The sequence below is a fragment of the Solanum pennellii genome, chromosome 5 (genome assembly GCF_001406875.1).
Source record: "Solanum pennellii chromosome 5, SPENNV200".
In the NCBI taxonomy this organism is placed as follows: Eukaryota; Viridiplantae; Streptophyta; class Magnoliopsida; order Solanales; family Solanaceae; genus Solanum; species Solanum pennellii.
The window spans coordinates 75729207-75749191 of record NC_028641.1 but is presented as its reverse complement, the minus strand read 5'-3'; the positions used below and the strand labels follow the sequence as shown (position 1 = coordinate 75749191).

The following is a 19985-nucleotide window of genomic DNA, read 5'->3' as shown; positions in this document are numbered from 1 at the left end:
CTGAAATTAAGTTATTTTTGCATGAACTTTTTCGGACATATATGTTTTTCTTATATTATTGGTGGGTTGATTTAATTTTGATGGTATAGAAAGCATATACTTTGTCAGTATACACAAGGTAAATTGTTTTTTAAAAAAAATAAATTCTAATTAATATAAATAAGAGATGATTATCAAAAAGTAAATTTATTTAAAAATGTAATTACTGCTATATATACTCTATGATTACTCCATAATAGACCAATCTCACCATGAAAATTCATAACCTTAAATCACCTATTTTAATAATACTTGTGAGTTGGCCCATTTTTATTGACCTTCATGATTTATATCCAATATATTATATGGACAACAAAAAGTCTAAAAAGCTTCTAGAAAGAAATTGCACCAGTAAAAACAAAATGTGAAGAAAAATAAAAAAATTCACTTTTGGAGTCAAAGCTTCTAGAGGGAATAGAATGAAGTCTAAAATTTGTACTGCAAGAGAATTTCACTCTTTTCTATTTTTATTTATTTATTTAGTATTCATCACCCTTCTGAACTTGAAATTTTTTTATTTGGTGTACATTTACATTATATTTTATTTTAATTACCTCTCAAACTTGTCTATTTCATTATCACATACACCTTTTTGTCTGTTGCTCCTAGTGTGACTACACGCGCGCGTCAGCTGGCAAAAATAATGATGATGTGGATTTTCACCTGGATAAATAATAGCCACCTAGATAAATTAAAATGGCAAAAAATAAATATCATATTCCAACTCCTTTCCTGGTCGTCGTCAATCTCCACCACCAACCACCGTATCTCCTTTTCTCATCTCTTTTTTCGATGCAAAATCAATTCTTTACTCTAACCTCCTTTACGCTGCAAAACAACACAATTTCTTCCAGCTCACATAACACTCCGTCTCCTCTCACCTTGCTCAATCAGCAGAATCCTTATCCATTTTCAACGATGAGAAACAAGATTGCTACCCGAAGAACTGACCCTTGGGCTTCGATAATGATGACGACGACGACGGTGATGTCGTCTGCAGCCGGTCAATATTAAAAAAATAGAGATTTTACATTTTTTTTTTACTGTTGTAGCTTTATGACGTGGCAAAAAATACTCCCTCACGCGCCTAGTAGAGTGTGATTTCAATTTCTACGCCAGATGGACAGAAAAGGTGCACGTGTTGGATGAATAAACAAGGTCGGAGGGGTAATTCAAACAAAATAAAGTGCAAGTGTACATCGAATAAAAAGCTTCAAGTTCAGATGGGTAATGGATACTTCTGCCTTTATTTATCGATTTTATGATTATACTTTTTAAATTATAAAACTAATAGAATTTTAATAGCTTCTTGAAATATTGTTATTGCTCTTAGTATATACTCCCTCCGTTTCTATTTTTAGAGTCAAATAATAAAAATTTTGACCAACATTTTAAGATGCATTTTTTTTATCATATTAATATGTAAAAAATTGTAATTTATAGTACTTTTCATATAGTTTTAGAATATCTATTTTTTTTGTTTAAAATATCGAATTAATATGATCTAATTTACCTTTGAAAATTAGTCAAATTAACTTTCGATAAGCGCAATATGACAAACATTTCCGGACGAAGAGAATAGTAAAGGCCTCGTTCATCCTAACAAATGTTTGTTGAGTTTCTCTTATTTTAATCTCGAATTTATCTTAGAAGAATTTGTTAATCCCGAAGAATTTATTTATGTTAAGCGAAATATCTCGAGCTATAAAATTTTCACTAGGCCCCTACCCTAAAAGGATTTTTCTTTTGTTTTCTTATTCATTTTTTTTAATTATTATTATGGAAGTAGAAATTATTTATGCTAACAATCACTTATAATATGGGGCCACTTTAGACAAATAATAACCAAAGGTCCCCTCATAACATGAGAGGTGTGAATCACAATCTTGAAGTTTCTTATTCTTTAAATTAAATTTCAGAATAAGCAAGGTCCAAAAAGATTGGTTGAAAATATTTTAGAAAAAATAAGACCAAGATTTTAACAAGTGTATGGTGTACTCAATTGATCCAAATAGAAAAAAAAAATATCACAGGACAAATTGTAGAAAGCAACATATATATTTTGGTTAAAAATAGGAAGATATTAGAAACCAGATAGCCCAAACACCACATTTTGTAATTGTGGTCTTTATTTAAGGGGGAAAAAAAAATGCTATGTCTATCAGCTAAACACTAGACTGAGTCATACAAGATGATAATGAAAAAGACTAACAATTGACTTCAACTTCAAGAATTGACATCTTTTATTGATAATTTTTTTTTTTACGGATATATATTATCTTCCATCAATATAGGTATCTAAAAATATCAAGAATTGATATATTATATTGATATCTTTTTTTTCTACGTGGTTACCTGCTATTTTTCATCCGTGTAGTCATAGATATAGGGTAGTTTTATACATCAAGTTTTGGACAAACGAGAAAAAGTCATAAAAAATTTTCCAACGTTGAAATCTAAAGTGAAAATTTTTGTGATTAAAGATTATTTCATTGACCATTATACCACGTCTGTATAAGGGGAAATGATATTGTTACCTTTTGCTCAAAGTTCTAAATTATTATGGCTCAATATTTTTTTTTTGGCAAAGCAATGGCTTCTCTATTTAGAGGACTTCCTTATTTGCATTTTTTGGTGTTACAAATCGATGAAAATAGAAAAAGAATAAGCTAAGTTTATTTTTTTTCTCTTTGATGTGTATTGTCCATATCAATAATACTGAAGAAAAAACCAAATAATAATTTTTGGAATAAAATTTAGCTTTTAACTTTATTTCATGTTTGATTTGAGATATTAGCTAGTTTCGAGATTATTTTATTATAGTGGTAGTTTGTACAATGCATGCATATATTGTATAATTATACATAAGGTGAATAATAATGTAAAAGTGTGTAAAAGCACCTCATATTCACTATTCATACATTGTGTACAGACAGCAGCATGGTGGAAACAAAAACAAAAGAAGGCATCAGACCTTTTCACAACATCACCCAATTTTGACCACAATCAGAAGAAAAATGCATTCTCTCTTCTGGCAAATGATATAGATATATATACTATGTTGCTCGAACTCTTCAATGACAACATGCGATGAATTCTGATGAATTCTCCAAAAGTAGTGTAGTTTTTGAAAACATGAGCATGTCAATAAAAGTGAAGAGCCCGCACAATTTATGATATACAGCCAACATCAATGAAAGCCACCAACTTGCTTAAATATACTACTGTAAAACAACAGTCTTTTCTGAAAGTAACAAGGTACCAGAAACTAGTGTACTACTGGAAATGATATTCTTGATTCATATACTTTATATACAATATGCACTGCCTATAAGGTGATTCATATATGGTTAGTAATAGCAGAAAACTAAAAACATTCCTGTATATCCAAAATAAAATAAGATGTATTAGTTATTATCGATTAAGATTATGCATCATCATCCCTTTGCTTACGCATCCGTGCTCCCCAAGACATACTGTTACTGGATTCCTTGTACGTTCTTCGTCTCTTGAGCTCTGATAGCTGAGACTGCCAACGGTTTTTCCACTCACCTCTCTCCTCCATCGCCTAAAGCATAACAAAAAACTCGAATTAGCAAAGAGGATACCTAGATTCTGGAACATAAAACATGTCATAAGAGCGTACAAGCAATCAAGTACATGATGTCGAAAGAACAGAGTGGCTGGCTGTCTAAGAAAAATCTTATGTTCAAGTGATCACATAAGAATGACAAGTTTTGATGAGATAAATGAGAATCGAAAGTGATTTGGATATAGACATGTAGTGGCAGAAGTAGTATGCTAAGGTCAAACAAATTGTTATCATTTAAACGTTGGATCTGACACAAAAGAACATCGCATATTAAAGTCTCTTGGAATCAACCAAGATTACACCCATTCACTCCTCTTGTCCCAAGAATTGGAAAAATGAAGTATTTTCATACTTTTCCTTTAAGATTCCACTAATTGAGTTATTCCACGAAACAGTAGACTATCTCATACTTGATCAATGAGATCTATCATGATAACATTCATTTAGTCCATCAAATAGAGAAAACAGTGGAAACACCAAAGATTACAAGCATCAACATTGCAAGGGAATACCACCATTGAACACCAAAGTTATATGAAAAAGACCAAATGACTAAACCATATATTCCTAATTGCCAGCAGTTCTGTCATACCCCATTAAATACATGTAGTTTCTGCCTAATGCTAAAGTAGATGCCTCAATAAAGTGTTTTTTTTTTGTTGGTTATATTATGCAGTCATCCGACCAAAAGGGGAACCCACCTAAGTTGACCCCGAGCGCGAACATTTTAAGACTTGTCATGTCTCAGGCATCTAGATACCGACAATTTAAAGACAAGTGACTATTTTTCCAGAAAATATTCCACAATCTTGACATAATATCCCTTTTGAACTCAACAGTTAGCCAAATATACTAAGATTCTACATTTTTAGAACATATACGCAAATTCTTATCTTCAGCATATAATCCTTTATGATGTGGATAAGTCTCATAACCTTGGGTATGAATTCCAGTAAAGGTCACACCAGTAGTCCCGTCTGCCTAAACCTCGGTGGAAAGAGAGAGTACCACACACTCGGTTGATTAGTCGAGGTGCATCCAAACTGCTCGGACACTACCGGTAATGAAGAGAAACTAAACAAGAAAATAAAATAAAACCAATATACAAGTCCTCACTGGATGGATCTTCAGAATTTCATACTCTACTATGCCTACTTTTTCTTTGACCTTTATGTGCATATACCCTTAATCCTTTTCACCTATCAGCATACAATAGGTGAATCATACCTAACCAAACCAAAGTATAAATGAAACTCCGGAACTAGAGTTGATTTCTCATATGGTCACTCAACTAGTAATAATTATTATTTGACAAAGTCACTTTCTTCTTCTTATTCTTCATTTTTTAAATGCTTTTTCAACAAAGAACATGACTTTCTAAGATAATAACTACAATTGAGTGACCACATGAGAAATCAAACTCACTACAATCCCACTCTATTGAATTTTAATTTGTTCATCTGATTTTGACTTCGTAAACTAAATTTTGTGCTTTAACCTAAAGCTAGCTAGAATATATCAAAATATACTTTAATCTTATGGTCATAAACATGCAATATAGACAGAGAAGGCAAAATTGCAGTCAAATTGGAGGTATTTTTCATGCATTCAATAATTAACGAAATACACAAATTGAAAAAGAAAAAGCAAACACACCTCATGTGAACGAGCAGAGAAACCAAAGTGAAGTCCTTTAGCCATATCTATATCATACAACGCTCTCATTCCAGGATCCGATAACGTTTCATAAGCTTCCTGAACCCTAATAAACCTCTGTGTATACTCCTCAACCCGATCTGGAGGTGAAACATCCGGGTGATACTTCCTTACTAATTGCTTGTACGCTTGCTTGATTTCCAACAAAGATCCATTTTCCGGTATACCCAGAAGATCGTAAAAGCTCTTACCGGTGTCGGTACAAGAAACGACATCGTTTAGGTTCGATTTAGCTTTGTATGAAACGAATTTTGTCCTCAAAACTCCATGATTCGAAGGATTGTTAAGGAAAAATAGACGAGGATTTGGAGAAATTGTTGGTGGGTGGGTTGAGAAAAGGGGAAAGCGAGGTTCGCTTGTAGGGATTACGCCATTGGAGTTGCAACACATCTTTTCTCTCTTTTGATTGCAGAATTTGAAACTTTTTGTTTTTTTTATGTGTGTTTTATTGGGTTTGATCCACATAATATATAGAGGAAACAGAAGGGCACTATTGTCATTTTTGATATAGGAAAAGGATGTTTAACTATATGTGGCAACTAAGAATCGATTGGACGGGTCAAAATTGATTGAGTTAATAAATGAGTTAACGATATGTCTAAAGTTATTTGAATTGAAATATGGGTCATTAGATATATTAAAAAGGAAACTTACGCGGTTAAGTAAATGTACGCAATTTAATTAGTTATTATAACTATAGTTTGCTATAATTATTATTTGCGATTAACGTTAATCATTAATTACGTGGATTGACTTCGAGTTTGTATAATTCGCAACTAACAATTCTTCGTTTGATTTGTATTTTGTATGAAATGGTTTGTATTTGTATGTGGCGATGATTTCCTTTGGTTTTTCAGTTTTATTACGGTACACATTCAATTTTTTTTTGTATAACTTTTTTAAGTTTGTATAAATGTGTGATTTTCGGATTTTGTATAGCATAATTTATATAATATAATTGGTATAGTATAATTTGCATAATTGATTAAAATTCATATGTTTATGTTTGTATTAATTTGTTCTTTGAAATTTTATAACTAGAAAAAACAATATAAATAGGTCATAAAATTCAAAATAATTACGTGTTCATACCCAAATATAAAGAAACTCAAGAAATGTCCATTGTCTTGAAAAAAATATACTGCCCTTACCTTCATTCATTAATGTTGATTTTATATATATATATAACACTATATTGATATCATTAAGGTTTCTTGTTCAAAAATTATTTATTAGTTAATAATAATACTATAAAAATACATGTATATTGTTGTGGTATCATTAAGGTTTCTTGTTCTGAAAGATTCATTAGTCCATAATACTATAGAGTAAATGTATATGGTTGTAGTATCATTACGATTTGTTATTCATAAAATTACTCGTTTGTCAATGATACCATAAGAGTATATATATACTTGTATAGTATAATTGACTAATGAGTAATTTTTTAATAAGAAACGCTAATGATACCAATAGACTACATATATACTGATTTTGTATTAACAAAGAGAAATTATCAACCTTAACGATGTCAATGCAATACATGATGCTGATTTAGTATCAATTAAGCAAAATTAGTTTGAGGGTATATAATATTCCCTCCGTTTCAAAAAGGACCTACTTTGACTTGAAACAGAGTTTAGAAAACGAAAGAAGATTTTTTAATCTTATGATTTTAAATTAAAATAATCTCAAATATACAAAAATGTTCTTTAATTTTATGGTCTTAAACATGTCACGTGGAAAGTTAAAGTTAAAATGTTACAAAAAAGAAAGAGATCATTATTTTTAAATAAACTAAAAAGAAAATAGGGTTTATCTTTTTAAAATGAGAAGAGTATAATTATTTAATAGAATATAAATATAAAAAGGTATATATCCATTATTATATTATTTTTATAAGGATATTTACCTAGTTTCCCTTAAAACAATTTCATATTTCTCTTTTTCTATAGCTAAATTTTTTTTCAATATAATATATATAATATAATTAGATATGAGATTTTCTCAATATTTAAATTAATTACATGGTACTTTGAATATTAAATAATTAAAGTTTAACAAAAGAATAGCCAATAGTGTATAATTAATTATTTCCCAAACCATGTGACAAACAGAGGCAAGTGTGCTGCCAACAGTTTCTTTATCTTTAAAGGTTATCAGTTTTGTAAGTATAAATTTAATCGACATAAAAAAATTAAACAATTAATTTATATTTACTGATAAATTAATCAGTTCATTTATTTAAAAGTTAGACTTCAAGAAATTACTAAATAAAAATATAATGATAAATTTATTTAGTTTTTAAGTGACATGAAACTTAAAATGATATATAAATGAAAATGAAAAGAGTTTTTACTATTTGTTAAGTATGTATATTTAATAAGTAAACTAAAAATATTTATTTTAAAAATATTTATACATAATTTAGATAAATAATATGAGAAATACGTAGCGGGGTGAGTGTATGGAACAGGTAAAATATCATTTGGGTAACTTTTTTCTTTCCTTTTATTATATATAAACGTTATTCTAAGAAACTTTAGAAAGTACTTTTTTAAAAATTTGGATCAATTGAACGTAATAAAATAATGATAGAGTTTAAACTAATTACTTATTAATTAATTTAAAATGTTGCATTCAAAAAAGTCCTTTCAATAAAAATTTCTCAATTATTATAATTTAATTCAAATTATAAATTTCTAATTAAGAATGAGTATACATTTTATCCCATTACATTATTTTTTAATTAAAATTGGAATTGGAAAAAAAAACATAAAATTTAATTATGAAGAGCAGTGATACAATTTGAATGTGTTCTACCAAATTTGACTTGGTATTGACTATTGAAAACCCCTTTTAGAGAGATTTTTTTTTTTTAATTTTCTTTATGACTTAGAAATTTCAAAATTAAGTTGGTATGACCAGGATAATATTTTTGGAACAATTTTTCAAAGATATATTTTTGAAAAATATTTTTTTTTTCGTTTATATAACTTAGCAATTCAGTCAATGAATTCCACCTTTTTATTTATTTATTTTATAACTTGAATATCTAATTTTTTATCCTCCTAAATATCTAACTTTCTTCCTAAAAACCTAGACAAGTTTTTTTGACTATAAAAAGTAGATAAATATCTAATTTAAATATTATAGATAAATATTATTGTTCTCTTAAATAATATCTAACTTGTTTACTTAACACAAAGTAGATAGATATCTAATTTGAATATTATTATTCCCTTAAATATCTAATCATTTTAAGTATATCTAATGGCTAATGCACACGCTAATTGCTATATATACGTGGTCAAACATTATCAAACGTTTATATCAAATCAATAAATATTATACACATTAAAATTTTATGAGACTCTATAGACGTACTCAATTTTAGTTAAAACTCTATAAAAAATATTCGATTTTGATTAGATTTCTTAAAGGCTACTTTTGACTTAAACTATAACTTATTCTTATATAAAGAGCATTGTATTCTCTTAAAGAGACATCTCAAATATTACACAAATTCATAAAATATTTATAAAGAGGTTAAATTTAAAGTACCCAAAAAATATGCCAACCCTCGAATTAGGGATATATATCTTATCATGAGAAAAAAACAAAATTGTGTCTACATATTTATCAATAACATTACTTTCGATCCCTTTAATTCTGTTGCAAATAAATGCATATATGATTTATATTTATAATTTATAAATAAGAAATTCACTTAATATAATTAATTAATATATATTTTCTCTTCATTAAATTTCTTAATCTTGATACGTTAATATGATTTATTGCAGAGGCGGACTCACATGGTGTCCGCCGAGTGCTCGAACACTCATTAACTTCGTTATGGAATATATATATCTATGTAAAAATTGATAGATATTTATATAAAATTAACATAGAGCATCCAATGAATAAATGATTTAGTTGGCCCAATGGTTCCTGAATGGGTACTTAAGACTTTTTTGGTGTTGTTGTACCAATATTTGAATCTCACTATTAACACATTTTTTATATTTTCACTTTAGAACACCCACAACCTTAAATTTCTAGATCCGCCTCTGATTTATTGCAAGTAAACACCCATGCACGTAGCTTGTATGAAGCAAGTATAGTTTGATAATTTAATTTATACCAAACTTCAATTATCGTTATTGTGATAAAATATGACATAATTTTTTCTTCCAATACGTAACATACAATTTGGTTATGGGAAAGCTCATTAAACTAACGAAAATCGCATAAAGTATCTCTATTTCATCATAAAGATTACGAATAAATCTTTTGTTGTCAATATATTCTCAGTCATGATCGTCACAAATCACAACAAACTTGTTGATACATATAACCTGTACTAATAAATAATTATTATAAATTTCTCTAGAAATTTTTTTCTCTAAAAAGAAAAACAAGCTAACCAAATTACTATTTTATATATATTACAAAATAAGTTGTTTTGACTTTTCATATTTCGGTCAAAAGAATTTTAATAATAGAAACTTATATACATTGGCCTTTTAATAACGCAACACTTTACACTATTCCTCAAAGTAGATGCACTATCACCTTTTAATTGATTTATGTTTAAAGACGCGTAAATCTTGTAATTTTGTTGTAATAATTATTCGTTTTAATGATATTTTGTTATATTTGTATGACTTTCTTCATATTTTATATATATATATATATATATATATATATATATGAATAACTAAACATGATATATATTTGATGTGTTAAATTTTATACATAGCTAATGCCTAAAATAATATAAAACATAATATTAATTATGCTAATTTTAATATATGAATAATTCACTTTCGTAACAAGCGGCCAAACCACCCCTCACAACTTGAAGAAATTGTTAATTAAGAAAAATTCTACTAATCAAAAGATATGACGATTAGTTTTATATAATTTATAGATTCATTTCACCTAATCACATTTAGTAATTTATATCACTAATCTTACAATAATCACAACTCTTTTAATTCCATCCCTACTTCCTTTGATATCTTAATATACTTGTCAATTTAAGAACAAAAGAAAACATTATATTAGTCCCTCGTTTTATTAAAAAAATTAGGATACTATATAGTCTATATATACCAAGTCATTCTCATTAAAAAATGCTCTAATTATGCTCAGTTATCAATTTGGATTACAAAAATTACAATTTAATTAACCTCGTATTTTCTCTATTTCAAAATATTTATCGTTCTTATTAAATATACTTATTTCAAAAATTTGTCATTTTAAAAGCTCAAGATAAATTAATTAATTTTTTCTTATTTTACCTTTAGCACTCCCCCATTCATTTTTACTTGCTAAATATACTAAAAATAAAAGTTTGCTTTTACTTGTTCAGCTTTAAATAATCAAAGAGATAACTTATCATTTTATATATATTCAATATTTACTCTTATTATTAGGTATTATTCATTTGTTGATGCATTCCCCCCCCCCCCCAAAATATTCAAGTTATTATATTTAAAGAGCGATATACTATTTGAAAAGTTAGTCAACTAAAAAATGAATAGAGGAGTATTGGAGTCAGTGGTGGAGCCACCTTACAAGTTGGGATCCATTAGAATTGTCTTCGACAAAAAATTATATTATTTATACATGGTTAAACTAATTTTTTAGGTGTCGAACCCTACGATTACTTTGTGTGTCTATTTTTTCGAATTTTGAACCTCATTATCTGAAATGTTGGCTCCCCAACTAGCTGGAATCGTACTTGCTCTTGAAGACTATATATCTCAATTATGACAAAAATAAAGTAAATATTCAATAAATATATGTATTATAAACATTAATTACAATAAAATAGTTGAACATTTTTCTTAATTAATTTTAAAAACATGTAAATAAAAAACACAATTAAATATTTTAAGATGGCGAGATAGCTCTCAAACTACTCAAAAGCCATGTGAATTTAACATTTCGAGATTTGTACATGTAAATATTGTATTATAAACATTAAATATGACATTTTTCTTAATTAATTTAAAAACTATGTAAATAAAAAACATAATTAAATATTTTAAGACAGAGAGAGTAGCTCACTAACTACTCAAAAGCCATGTGAATTAACATTTCGAGATTTGTACATGTAAAACTTAAATTTTTTTATTTTTATTTTAACGCCATGATATTAATATCTTATTTTATCAATTCTCTAGATTCGTTTAATCATATAGATTTGTTTATATGATAAGCAATATTATTCTTAATTAAAAAAAACTGAATAATATATATTTATAATCACAAGTCGAAATGAATAATAAAAATTTGAATATTGAAATTATCTTATACTGTATGATTAATAATTAACCAATCAAGCCTATATAACGGCTTATGTTTCTCTCTTAGTTACATTTTTTTTTTCAAGAAAAATATTTTAATAAATTGATTTAGAAATTTACCTAAACATATTATTAATAAATATCAATCCCAAGTCGAGTTGTTAAAATACTTTCTTGCTTATACTAAATAAATATGATTTATTATGGTTAAAATGATTCATTAATTAGCTATGATTGAGCAATATATATAGTTATATATTAACACATATTATATATTTATTAATTTTAGATAAGCGATCAATGCATACAAATAAATATCAACCATTTATCAGTATGATTTAACCTTATTATGTCCATATTTATTTTGGAATTTATTTTAAATCATTTTTTGCTAGAAAAATCATGATAAATTAAATAGTATTCTGATAAATAAATAAATTATAATAATAAGAGTTAGCAGAACGTACACATTTTTTTGTTTAACGTGACAAATTATTAAAGTAGTAGCCAACTGCCGATACATATTAATTTTGGAATATATTCTAAAGTCAATATAAAATATTTCACCATATTAAAAAATGATGAAAAATCTTCATAAAATCAAATAGTACTCCATAAAAGATAATATACTCATTTTCATTTCTTTAACGTGACAAATGTAGTGACAATTTTGGAATATATTCTAAAGCCAGTACGATAAAATAATATATCGTCATATTAAATAATGATGTAAAATCTGCATAATCATTTTATTTCTTGCCACTGCATATTAATATATAATATATCGATGGTCTCTTAAATTTGTCAGTAAATTTTATTAAAATACTTAATAAATATTTATTTTTGATAACCTTACAAAATCAAATTGACTCGGGAACTAAAATTGATTTTTCATCGAATCACCAAACTCAGAAAGGGTCACTTCACTCTACAAAAAAATAAATTATTCATACGTATTTAAAATTATTATTTTATATTCTTTTAGTGAAAACCTTGATTCTATTACTGATAACAACTAATAAAAATACATTAATCTCTATATATGACCAATATATTAATCAGCCCTCGTTATTGAATGATAACAGCTAATAAAAATACAAATATCTTTATATATGAACAATATATTAATCACGTAAAATTAGTAATATTCGTTTCCTTTAATAAAAGTTAGCTAGTTAGTCAAAATTTTGGATGCTTTGTGTTTACGTCTTCTCTTATTAATTGAAAAAAATACAAAACCAATTTGTATTAGGTGTAGAACTTACTTATATTAATTAAGCATTAAGTTAATTAAACACTTAATTGACATCGTGGTTTCATTCCCTATTAACTATTTTTTCTTGCAATTTTAAATTACCTAACATTAGGTAATTTGAATCTTGCAATTTTCTCATCTATTTTATGTTATTATGTCCCTTTGGTTTTTAGTTACTTTCTAATTCCTACATGCCTTTTTGTTCTTGTAAAAATGGAAATTAGTTGTCCGAACAATATATATTCGTAGTTTCTTTTATTGCTACTTTATGTAGTTTTTCTTTTCATTTTATTTAACTTGACCAATGTTAACGCGGCACACAAATTGGAGGTATATTTTGTTAAAGTAATATTATTAATGATGCTTTAAAATTCTAAATTTATTTATTACATTACAACAAAAAGATATTTAGTAACAATATATTTTCTTGATATATTGCCACAAAATTTTTTAATGGCAATTGAGTTATGTTATTATATTCAGAGTTGCTAAAACAATAAACAACATTTATATAGAGTATTGGTTATAAATATTCATACTTATTATTATCGTTAAATATAATATAATTACGACAATTATATTATTACCGCCAGATAATTACTATAACATTCTTTGTTTGTTATAATGCTGGTAAATACCATACGATAAAATATGCTCTAATAAAATTCATTTGATTTCAAAAACTGAACAAGTAAATTGAAATATATTCGATATAATAGGCTAAGTAAAATAAAAAGAGGGAATATATATACTACTTATTCAACTTTTGAATCACAAGTCACAACTAAAACACTATAATATATAATGAAAAATATCAATAACAACAAATATACATTAACCTTATAATAAGATCTTCTTAATTAAGTTTAAAGAAGGCCATTATAGGATTATACACAATTTCTTTAGCATTTGTACCAAAAACAAAGTCAGCATGTGCATAATCTTCTGTATATTGCAAGACAAGTTTGTCTGGATTATGATTTTGCAATTTATCCAACAAAGTTTTAACATCATTCACATCAGAAAGATAATCTGCCCCTCCATAGCCTAAAAATAGTGGGATATTATTTGGTATATTTGAAATTATGTATTGTGGAGGATTTGGTTGACCATAATGTTTGTTGTTTTCTTCATCATTTCCATAGTCAAATTTTTCTATAGTCCCTTTTCTTGTCACTATCCAAAAAAAATTTTAAAAAAAGAAAGTCAGTAGCGAAGCTGGAATTTTATGTATTGTGTTGCTTAAACTATGAGTGAATTGATCATAAAATACAAATGATGAGAAGGTCAAATTTTACGCGTTGAGTTATAACATGTCCGTTGCCACGCAAGGGCTTTGTCACTCTTTAAATTTCATGTTATAGAATAAGAGAAAAAGACCACAATTTTTTTATTTATGAGGTGGAATGTTACAGAGCGACAAGGCGGATAATGTGGTGAGTGACGTGGCATAACCTGGCGTCTCTGTGGTCAATTTGACCTTTCAATCATTTGCATATTAGAGACATACGACTCGGTTACTTTAATTAAAAAATAGAGCCTTTTTATATAATAGTAAAATTTAGTGATCATACGTTAAATTATACCGAAATTTGAAGTTTTTATGTATATTTATCTGCATTGAATTGAAGTAGCAAACTTACTTTGGGCTATATGGACCATGTTTTTTGTTGCTGTTGCCTGTGGCTCATGCTTAAGAAAAATATCAGTTCTTGAAGAGTTCACACAACAATTTGGGCCTACCATAAAAAATAGTACACATTATAAAAAGAAAATGAGAAATGCATAGTCAATAAATGTATATATTTTTTGTATATTAATGTATACATATGTATATTTATATTTGACTAACGAATATAATTATTCTTAGTCGATTGGCCAGATATGTGACTTTGTCCAAAAAAACAAAATGTAAAAGAGTGAGTTGGTGAAGAATTGAGATACCAGTAAAAGAATTCATTAAGTCACTGCAATTGTTGCCTGGATCTTGGCATATTTTTTCCAAAAGTTTGACAACAGCCTCTCTGTATATAATTCAGCCAAAAGTGCAAATTCTAAATGAATTTAACAAACATGAAATGTATTTTTGATATGATATAAATAACTAAGTATAAAAGAAGCAAAAAAGGGCCAAAAGTACTTCTGAACTAGTTAAATTAGTTTCGTAATGTTGTTTCCCCCAAATGACTCATCATTGTGAGACAACGAACTTAAAAATATCATTCAACTATCCAAATAGCTAAAAAAGCCTTTTTAATGACTAATCCATGAAAACAAAAAAATAGAGAAAATGCACAAGTACCCTCCCAACTTATGCCCAAAATTTTAGAGACTCACTTATACTATACTAAAGTCATATTACCCCCCTGAACTCATTTTATAAATAATTTTCTACCCATTTTCGGCCTACGTGACACTATCTTGTGGGTCCAGCACGTGATGACATTTTTTTTCAAGCTAGTGTCACGTAGGTCGAATAGGGATGGAAAATTATTTATAAAATAAATTCAGGAGGGTAATAAGACCTTAGTAAATTACAAGTGTGTCTCTGAGATTTCGGGCATAGATTGAGGGGTACTTATGCATTTCACAAAAAATATGCCAATTTTATCTTTAAACTATTCGAAACAGGGCAATCTATAAGTCAAAAATATAATAGATAGTTGTTTGTTTGTTTAAACTAAAAGTTGAATGATCATCCGAAATATCTTACCCTCTTGGATCAAATTCATGGATTCCCAACCAATACAAACCCTGGAAAATAAAAACATAAAAAGGAAATGTTTACCTACTTTTATTGAAAGTGTAATCAAAGTTACATGTCTAAGCTAGCGTTTATCTATAGATTTAGTTAAAACATAAAAAAATGAGTTCATGAAGTTTGTTAAAAAATAGTTCATGAAATTTGAAATTGTGCTTGAACATACATTTTATTTAAAAAAAATATTAAAGTTTTGTGAGGAAAAGTGAAATTTCATCCGAAAATCAAAAAACTGGTCAGTCTCGATATTAGTTTTTGGAACTTTTAGTTTTATTTTATGTTTTAAAAAATAATATCTACTATCGAAATCTATAGCTAAACGGGAGCTTAAAACGATAAAAGAAAATTAGTTCTCTTACTTCAGCTATAAAATTTTGAGAAGCACTTTTTGCAAGAGGAGATTTTATTTGCCCCAAATAAGCAATTGGGCTTAATAAAGCTGCTGATCTCAACATGTCTAATAGCTTATTTTCTGAAATTGCTGCAAATGCAATCAAAGTTCCCTGAGATTTCAAAAAAAAAAAAAAGTTTAGTTATTCTTAAACAACTATTAGATTCACATTTTTCGAGGAACCGTCTATCTGCGTTTTTACAAACATGTCTATTTCATCGAGCCTCTCTTCGTGACAGTGCCCAAATCATTACACTTCATTGATGGTCATTAAATTTTAAAGTTACAAAACTAATTTTTCATTTAAAAATAGTTGAACTATAGCCCCAATTTTCAGTTTATGAAACTTTAAGCTACATGACTGATTATTTTTTAAATGAAGAGGTAACGTCCATTTTAAGGAATAGCCAGTTTTCAATCTTTGGAATCTAAATATAGTTTTTTTGTTTTCAAATTTTACATGTGAAAAGTCGAGATATTATCTGAAATTCTTACTCGTAAATTTTAAAACTCTATGATAATAACTATTGTTTAAAGATAGAATTGAAAATAACTGTTTGTGACAAAAAGTAAGTTTTATAACTTTAGTGTCTAAAAAGATAAGTTTGATGACCATAAGTGAAATGAAAGGATCTTTAGATATATATAATTCAACTGGACTAGTAAATTGATATGATCGAAATATACACATTTTATACATTGATTATATATGTTATATTTATAAATATGTATACTAAATGTATAGAATATGTATATTTAAGTATAAAACTTACACGATTTATGTATTTTAATATGTTAACTATTGGATCGAATTGTTTATGGCAATAATTATCCATTTTTAGATCAAGAAAGTGAAATACTATTTAAAAAATAGCCAGAAAATCACCAGAGAATGGCCCACATAGTGTAACTTTTGGCCAGTTTGATCATGAACATACTTAAATGTAGCAGGTAAATCAAAATCCACCAATTCATCCCATGACCATTCCCAATAAGCCTGTTCATAATTGGAAAAAAAATAGATTAAATTATAAAAATTGTTAGTTTGGCTAATATACTAAATATATATATATATATATATATGAGATAATAGTAGGGTAGCTCAGTGCACTAAGCTCTGACTATGCGCGGGGTTCAGAAATGGTTGGACCACAAAGGTCTATCGTCTTACAATCTTATCTTATATTTTTGCGAGAGATTGTTTCAACAACTCAAATCAGACTGTAACTTTATCGATTATGCTAATATTATCGTTAAATATATGAGAATATATAGTGCAAATATAATTAATGAAACTGAACTGGATCTTGAGGGCTGAGTGATGTATGTCCTTGGCTATATTTAGTTCCTCTTGTATTTGCAATCCAAACATCATAACCATTATCTGCTAGAATGAAAGCTAATGATTCATCTGTAGGATTTAGTAGCCATGTAATTCCATCCTGTCATTAAACCAAAAAAATAATATTATTTCGACTATAGCAACAATAACGGTATAATCTCATATATAAGATCTGAATAGAATGGTCTGTATATAGCTTTATAAATTATAACCCCTACCTTAATTTTATAGGTAAAGAGGTTGTTCCCAATAGGAAATTAATATTTAGATTAGTTAGAAGAATTAACCATTAAGCTTGCAATTAACTTCGTTAATACTACAATGATAACCATTTGTGGCTATCTATCAGTTGTTGTCACTGAAAGTCGCTAACTTAATCGCCACAAAAATAGAGTTTGTAACAAGTGTTTGAACATGATTTGGTCGAGATTTGATAAAATGAAGTAATGTATGAAATTAAATTGAAAAAACTTGAAATTTAGAGAAACGTAACGATAGAATAATCTAGTGTGATCATGAGTTCAAGTCGTAGAAACAATTAGTAGTCTAGGGATACTTGCATTAAAGTAGACTGTCTATATTATATTCCTTAGAGTGCGAAAGAAAACTAAGCTAGGTCTTCTTCCTTTAGAGAGGTTTACTCTCCTTTCTCGAATTCTCAAATATTTGTTTTTATCTCTATTTATTCTATAATTATTTCACCCTTCTCCAAATATTAGATAAATACAAAATACTTTATTCGTCGACTTTTCGTAAATGTGAAGTAAAAGAATATAAGCATAACTAAAATTAAAGTGAAGAATTAATTAACCATTAATAGTCCATGTTGTAGAAGAACAGGTGGATTAGTTGCTTCCTTTCCAGATATACCCTTAGGTATCCTTTGTAAACTCAGAATATAACCATCATCTGTTGTCACCTAAAAAGAAAAATTCCCAAAATAAAAAATTTTTCCAAATATATATATATATATATATATATAATAGTGATAGATGTTATTTATCTACCATTTATGTTTTTATGATTTGGTATGTAAATGAGATAGATAAAATTATTTAATCAATATGATGGGATAATTTATTTTGTCATTATAATACGTATAATATGACAAAATAATTTTAAGACTAGCAAATAACACTAATTAAATATATAGGATGAAATGATTTTATATTCTATCGCGAGATTATTATCACGTGTCCCTCGTATCAAACAACCCTTTTGTATGAATCGTATGGTATTGAACATACTTTATGTTCTTCACAACCATAGCCTTGAGTTTCCACCATAGATTTACAAATTCCATCTTCATTTTCACTCAATATTTGCAACAAAATATTCCTTGCAAAAACTGTTGATACAAAGAAAATAACAATTACTAAACTTGTTGTAATTTGTTTTCTCATAAAAGCCATATTTCTTTTAGAAACTTTGAGTTTTCTTAACGCCAAAGTTCAGTTTGTTTCCCTTTTTATAATTAAGTTGGAAGTGCCAAAAAAAAGAAAAAAAAAGAAAAGGTATGATGTTAATTCCAAGAAATGGTATTAACAAAAGCTTCTCATTTCTACCATCTTCCTATCTTTTTTATTAATTAATACTTTGTGATAGTGGTGGAGTCAAATTTTTTAACAAGGGGTCCAAAATTTATAAAAATAGATATATAGAATGAATGAAGGAGCTTCGATATCTATTATATATATATATATATAATATTATTTTAATAATATATAAATAGTATAATTTTTCGTCGAAGGAGGTTCGGATGAACCCCTTCTACCAAGGTGGCTCCTTCCTGCTTCATGATTGAAACAATATACCCTCTCTGTCCCAATTTATGTTACACATTTTAAATTTTAAGATAAACAAATCTATCTTGATCATAAAATTTTCACATATCTTTTAAGTATTTTGGATTATCAATCATTGTGATTTATAGTACTTTTTATATAGCTTACAAATATATAAATTTCATTTTAGAAAATCAAAGATTTCATGCACTAGTTCCTGATCAAACTTAAATTGCTTGACTTTCAGAAAATAAAATGTGTCTCATAAATTTCGACAGCACAAGTATATCCTATTTTGAAAGTGAATAAATAAACACTTAAATCTAGATAAAATTGAACAATAACCACATGCATTTTACATAATGTCAACGCAACAATTCACATTCTTTATGTATAAAGTCACGATATAAAACACAAACACATGTGTCTTTTTATTTAATATTAGACTCGACTTCAACTGATATTCATACACTCTAATTTTAAGTATTCACAAATAATCACTTAAACTTGTATAAATTGAATAAGTAGACACACGTTCTATGTGACAAATAAGTAGACACTGTTCTATGTGACATAAACACGTAAGACACCAAATAGTTATATAAGATGTCATGTAAGATATATGTGTCTATTAGTTCAATTTTATTTAAATTTAAATCTCTATTTATGCACATAAAAAATTAAAATTAAAACAAAATTTAAGGATACATTTATATATTATACCTTAATTTTATCCGTGCTTAAGTTGGAGCACATAAATAATAATGAAATCAATTTTTTGAATT

General features: G+C 27.3%; 2 protein-coding genes across 2 annotated transcripts; both read right to left on the bottom strand.

Annotated features, from left to right (window-relative positions):
• Positions 1-3279: 3279 nt before the first annotated feature.
• On the bottom strand, positions 3280-5783 carry LOC107018580 (chaperone protein dnaJ 20, chloroplastic-like). Its single transcript, XM_015219097.2, has 2 exons — positions 5288-5783; positions 3280-3607 (listed from the first exon to the last, which is right to left on the bottom strand). The coding sequence occupies exons 1-2, from the start codon at positions 5735-5737 to the stop codon at positions 3467-3469; spliced, it is 591 nt and encodes a 196-aa protein (XP_015074583.1). The 5' UTR covers positions 5738-5783; the 3' UTR covers positions 3280-3466.
• A 7995-nt stretch (positions 5784-13778) lies between these two features.
• On the bottom strand, positions 13779-18828 carry LOC107019773 (triacylglycerol lipase 2-like). The gene is made up of 9 exons (XM_015220146.1): positions 18664-18828; positions 18228-18335; positions 17376-17516; positions 16961-17071; positions 16043-16186; positions 15636-15676; positions 14867-14946; positions 14566-14661; positions 13779-14098 (listed from the first exon to the last, which is right to left on the bottom strand). Exons 1-9 carry the CDS (start codon positions 18826-18828, stop codon positions 13779-13781), a joined length of 1206 nt encoding a protein of 401 aa, XP_015075632.1.
• Positions 18829-19985: the final 1157 nt, after the last annotated feature.

Bases quoted from the DNA above. Each gene is read 5' to 3' on its own strand.
- LOC107018580 (XM_015219097.2), bottom strand. From the start codon at position 5,737: ATGTGTTGCAACTCCAATGGCGTAATCCCTACAAGCGAACCTCGCTTT. The intron at 3,608-5,287 runs GTGTGTTTGCTT...GTTATGCTTTAG, and splicing joins TCTCTGCTCGTTCACATGAG to GCGATGGAGGAGAGAGGTGA.
- LOC107019773 (XM_015220146.1), bottom strand. From the start codon at position 18,828: ATGGCTTTTATGAGAAAACAAATTACAACAAGTTTAGTAATTGTTATT. The intron at 14,947-15,635 runs GTAAGATATTTC...AATTATATACAG, and splicing joins CATGAATTTGATCCAAGAGG to AGAGGCTGTTGTCAAACTTT. The intron at 14,099-14,565 runs GTAAGTTTGCTA...TTTTTTGGATAG, and splicing joins CATGGTCCATATAGCCCAAA to TGACAAGAAAAGGGACTATA.